At 40.5% G+C, this 5,689-nt stretch overlaps 1 protein-coding gene across 1 annotated transcript in view; it reads left to right on the top strand.

Moving 5' to 3' along the window:
• The first annotated feature begins 5,437 nt into the window (after positions 1-5,437).
• Positions 5,438-5,689, top strand: part of Otoa (otoancorin) — a 63,981-nt gene continuing 63,729 nt past the window's right edge. Inside the window, exon 1 of the mRNA XM_010623546.1 lies at positions 5,438-5,528. Within this exon, the coding sequence (XP_010621848.1) occupies positions 5,438-5,528 (91 nt within the window). The remainder of the gene's footprint in view (positions 5,529-5,689) is intronic.

Here is a 5,689-nt window from a genome sequence, read left to right as displayed (position 1 = left end):
TTAGAGAATTTATGGAAGGGCTCTTTGGAGACTTGAGATTTGTAGAGAGAGAGATAGCCAGGCAAAGAGGGAGGGGAAGAGCCTTCTGGGAGAAATGTCACCTGGGTGGGACAGAAGGATGCCCTGAGCAGGAGCCTGGGATGTGAGGGGTGAAGGAGCTTGTGTGTGATAAGGCCAATGAAAAAGTTTTGAGATATATTCTGAGGGAAATAGAGACATGGTGGAATGAATAGATTTGAAATTTGAAAATGTTAGTCTGGCTTATTTGCTGTAGGGCAAAACATTGGATTACAACAACCCATCCTGTTCTTTTGTATTGTAAATTTGTACTTTGGCATGATAGTAGCCGGCTGTGCATCTCCGTAGCTGCATCTGGGGACCAGGAAGGAATTTTTGTGTTTACTCATTTGGTACACAGAATGGCAAGGTGTGTGCACCTGTACAGAAGTGTCAAAATGGGATTTGTACCTTTCTTTACATGTACTTTACCATAATGGAATGTACCACATCTAGGCCTGTAGACTACAGAACCCCTTCTGTACATTCACCCACTAGGCAGACAATGGCAAAGGTATGTACCTGAACTCCAAAGCAGCAACAGATGTGAATCTAGGATTTGTTTTTTAAGCAGTTTTCTTTTCATTTTTCTGGTAGAAGTAGCCCAAGTCAGCACAATGGCACATGAAAAACCAGATTTGCAAGTTGTGGGGGAGGTCGAAAGTTAATCATCAGGTGACTTGTGCACAGATGTGTCTGGCCATGTGAGCCAAAATTCTTGTGACAGTGAAAAGGAGCAGGAATCTACCAATTCAGACAGGGAATGGAGACCTCCCTGACCCCGATGGTGAAGAAAACAGCAATGTTAGTACATGAATAGTTGAAATGGTATAAAATGGTCTCGCAACCAAATGGAATAATCCAGTGTTAGAACTACATCTGAAAATAGAGTGAGGATCTTGGGAGATGTGAAACATATTGGATGGAATGCCAGCACTGGCATTCAATGTTGGAAATTGTAAGACAAAATGCCGCAAGATATTGCAAAACACAAGTGATGAAATACAAGTAAAACATTCTGTATGTAGTTGTAGCCATACTCAAAAATGTGTTTATTATGACACCTCACTAGCTGAACTGGAAGCATTTAGAGATCTGCTGTACTCCGCATACTCAGCAGGGCTTTCTCATGGTAATCACAGAAATGTAAAGACATGGCTATAAAAGCCTTACGGGTGTGGGCTTGAAGTTTGTAGAATAACAATGACACTGAGGAGATTTGATTTCCTTCAAAATTGTCTGATGTTTTTGACAAAACCACTACCAAGAAAGAAAATGAACTTGTAATCTGGCTTCTATCTGCTCATTGAGAGTTTTTCAAAAGGTCAAGGGGTTTACACACCATCTGAATACTTGACTACTGACAACATCTTGTAGCATTTTGTGGCTGCTGTACCTTTAGGCAGTATATTAGGGTGATGTGGCATTTACAGGTGAAAAAGGGAAAGGAAAGAAGTGACTCAGCTCTTTTGTTCTTTACTAAAGCCTGGACAAAACTGAAGCCTGAGATAGTAACTTTCTACAACAAAACCAAAGGCAAAGGAGATGTTGAGGAAGGAACATGATGTCACTTGAAACAGAAAGCATTGGCCAATGGTTGTGTTTTACTTGATCCTAAACATGTGTGGCATAAATAGTTTGATTAATCTATAAAGAAAATAACAAGTAAAAAATATCACAGAGAAATTTTCTTAGAGGACTGGGCTGGAACTATAAGAGATCATTTACAGCAGAGGAAAACAAAATGTTTCTGCCCAGGGAGCTACACAAAAAAGTATGGAGCACACTGGTGAGCTGATGGGTGAATAGGCAGGCACAGCATCGTAGGAAACTTCGATAACAGGAAAACCAAGAAGATGCCAAGTGTGCCCTTCAAAAAAGGACAGGAAAACAAAACATACGTGCTATCAATGTAAGCAATACTTGTGCATGGAACATGCAGTTATCATGTGTGAAGACAGCCTTGGGTGTGGCAGTTGAAGCAAAGATGATTTTTGCTGTAGAGTTCTACTGGTATTTTTATTGAAGTTCATATAGGAATTGATTCCTGATGATATCTTTTAGGTTTTGTAAGCAAGTACATAGCTGATTGTGAAGGTGTTCGTTCCTAAATGCACAATATATATTGATACTTTATTTTATTGATTTTTATATTCCTGTTAACTACACATTGTATATTGTAATAAGAGCCTCCTGACAAAACAGCAAGACCAGTGAGATGTCAAGTGTGTACTACCAAAAGTCCAGGAAAGCAAAACGTGTGCTGTCTGTGTAAGTGATATGTATGTGTGTATGGAACGTGCTGTAGTCATGTGTGAAGACTGCCTGAGGTGTGATAATTGAAACAAAGATTATTTTTACTATAGAGGTCTATTGGCATTTTCATTGTAGTTAGACAGGATTTTATTTCTGTTGTTATTGTTTAGACTTTGCATGGCAAAAAACAATGATGAAAATTTTGATGCAATTTTATAATTATAAAAATCAATACTATTTTGGATTTTTTTCTGTTAAGTACTCATAGTTAAATATAATAAACTCATAAAATTAAAATTAATAATCAACAGACATATTCTAAAGTATATATGTGGGTCTTATACACCCACAACAATGCACCTTTATGGCAAAATTGGCATTATACCCTGCAATAAAAAATCTCCATATAGTGCTTCCATTGAGCAAAGACCATTCTACACAGCTTGCCATTATTAACTAATTTTTTCTTTACATAATTGTGTAATGAGGGTACCATTCTTAACCGCATTCTACAGATGTGGTAAGTGAAGCACAGAGAAGGCAAGAAATTTGTTCAATGTCATGCAGCTAATAAGTGGCAGAGATGGAATTGAAACCAGGTAGTTTGTCTCCATAGCTCATGCTTTTTCCTTTCTCTTTGGGTAGCAACATTTTATGAGGTATAATTTATGTATGTATGTTTTTTTGGTTTTTTTTTTTGATACCGGGGATCAAACTCAGGTCCTTGCACTTGCATGGCAGGCGGTGGAACCACTGAGCCAAATCCCTGGCCCTGTATATACGTTTTTTTGAGACAGGGTCTCACTATGTAGTTGAGACTGACCCAGAACTCACTATGTAGCCCAGGGTGGTCTTGAACTCACAGCGATCCTCCTGCCTCAGCCTCCTGAGTGCTGTGATTACAGGTGTGCGCCACCATGCCTGGCTTATGAGGTATAATTTATATATAATGAAGTAAACCCATTTTAAGTGAGTGGTTTACTGTGATAAATTCAGGGATCTGTATATTTCTGCCACAACCAGGATACAGAATTGCTGCCATCCCAAAAAGTATCCTTGTGCCCTTTTGCAGTAAATACTCACTGCATCCTAGATGTGTCCCAGGGGACTTCTGATTTCTCTTACATCACTGGAGATTATTTGCCTACCTTGAGTTTCAAGAAAATGAAATTATGCAATATGTCCTCTTTTGTGACTAGCTTCTTTCGCTCTGAATAATGTTTCTGATGTTCACCCATGTTGTTGGATTTATCAGTAGTTTATTCCTTTTTCTGTGCACATCGTATGCCATGACCTACATTGTGTAGGGTCCTTAGCTGGGGAGAGTGGTGGGAAATGAAGTAAAATGAAAACACAAAGACTATGCTTGAAAGCTGGGACCAGGTGGAGCTCTAGCCTGTCAGGAGCTACTGGCTGCCTGGAGTCCTGTGCACTCTTTATTTATAGTGTAAGACAAACAGGGAGAGAAGGTGGGGTAAACAGTGCTACATGGTCTAGGCTGAATATAGCGTGATTGTCTCGTGATTGGGGTAATCACAGAAAAGGAACAGGAAGCAAGGTACATAATGTAATTGTCTCCTGGGGCTGTGCTAGCCAGGTTCTACCTAGTCTGTGGGATAGAAAGGGAGTAGGGAGAAGGCAAAGGGCCATCTTCAGGCTCGGCCCACAGCAATCATATGCTCTTTTTTTCCTTTGGATGATTAAGATATAGATTCATGGGAAGTTTCAAAATATACACAGAGAGGTCCCATGTACTCTTCACTTTGTTTCCTTCAGTGGTTATGTCTTGCACAGCTGTCGTACAATATCAAACCCAGGAAATTGTCATGGCCTGTCTTCTCTGAGCACTGTCCTGGAGGCCCAGTGTATTTGGAGAAGTTTCCATCCCGCTGCGGGAACTATTCTCAGTCCCTGTGACTTCCAAGGACCGTCCTGCCTGTTGGTATATTTGTGTGTAGTCCCAGGTAGTTTCTTACATCAATATGTAGCCAGTGGCTCAAAGGATCTTTCTTCCAATCTCTGGAACTTCCTCCAACTCCTTTCTCTCCAAGGAGAGAAAGACTGCCTGTGAATCTGGCTGCCTTGATTTCCCCGAACTCCCAGTCTCCTCTTTCAGCTCTGTGAGACCTCCAAGCTCTGCAACTCCCTGCCTGGACTGTGGTCTGGCCACTTGGAGCAGGGGAGCAACACCAGAGCTCAACTTGTTTGTTTCCATTCTTTCCAGGGTCTCAGCCTTGTGCCACCTGTTGCCTGATGTCTGGAAGCCTTTGTGTCATATTTTTGGTTGGTTTCCTATTCATTTAAGGCAGGAGGGTTTGCCCCCTGCCAACTACTCCACTGCGGCTAAAATAATTTTTGGAATCATTAAGCCATCGTCATTTTCATTGATGAATATACCACACTTAACCTTTGTCTGTTGTTGGGCATCTGAGTCGTTTCCAACGTTTGACCATTATGAATGAAGCTGAGGACACTTTTGTGTGTCTTCATTTCTCTTGGGTGAATACCTAGGATTGGAATTCCTTCATCATAAATATATATTTAGTTTTATAAGACACTACCAAACAGTTTTCCAAAGCAGCTGCACCAACAGCATAGGAGAGCTCCTGTGGTGCCATTATCACTGGCGACATTTGGTATTGTCATGTTAAGTTTTAGTCATTCTGGTGAGTTTTTAGTGGTCTCACTGTGGCTTAATTTGTGTGTTCTTGTTAACTGATGCTGTGGGAATCTTTTGTGTGTTTATTGGACAATTATATATTTATTTTAAAGAAGTTTAACTTTATATATTTTCCTTTATTGACTTTTTTTCTTAATTATGTGTTCTTTTTTCTCTTCTGGATACAAATCTCATAGGAGATATAATAGTGTCTATTTTGTAACCATTCCTCTTCACTGGAATCAGTGGGGCGGAAGGCATTGCAGTCACGAAGGAGAGAGACAAATGTGTCTTAGGCTAGGATAGGGGATTGAATAGAGCAAAGTAGCTGGAATTTTAAAATTATTTTTTAAAAAACATCAAGGCACTCTGGGTATCTATGCACCCTTTTGTCTTTTGAATATTCTCCAACATTGTAACCAAACAAACTTGAGCCGTGCCTATGTTTGAATTAATTCCAGGAGAATGTCTCAGGAACCTAGGACGCGCTCTCTTTTCCTGATCCTTTTTCTGAGCCATGGAGTGGCAGGTCAGAAAGCTTCAAATTCCTGGCAGGGTAAGTCCTGAGGGAGGGATCCCTTCCACAACCTCCATGCATCTTAGGGAATGCAATGGGAGAGATCAACGTAGGCCCTCAGGAATTTTGAATTTGGAAGTATAAGGATGTGTGCGTGTGTGTGTGTGTGTGTGTGTGTGTGTGTGTGTGTGTGTGTGTGG

This window comes from Fukomys damarensis, unplaced genomic scaffold (genome assembly GCF_012274545.1).
Source record: "Fukomys damarensis isolate Sample0158 unplaced genomic scaffold, DMR_v1.0_HiC HiC_scaffold_34, whole genome shotgun sequence".
NCBI classification, from domain to species: Eukaryota; Metazoa; Chordata; class Mammalia; order Rodentia; family Bathyergidae; genus Fukomys; species Fukomys damarensis.
The sequence above is the reverse complement of the archived record's forward strand: the minus strand, read 5'-3'. Positions and strand labels throughout refer to the sequence as shown.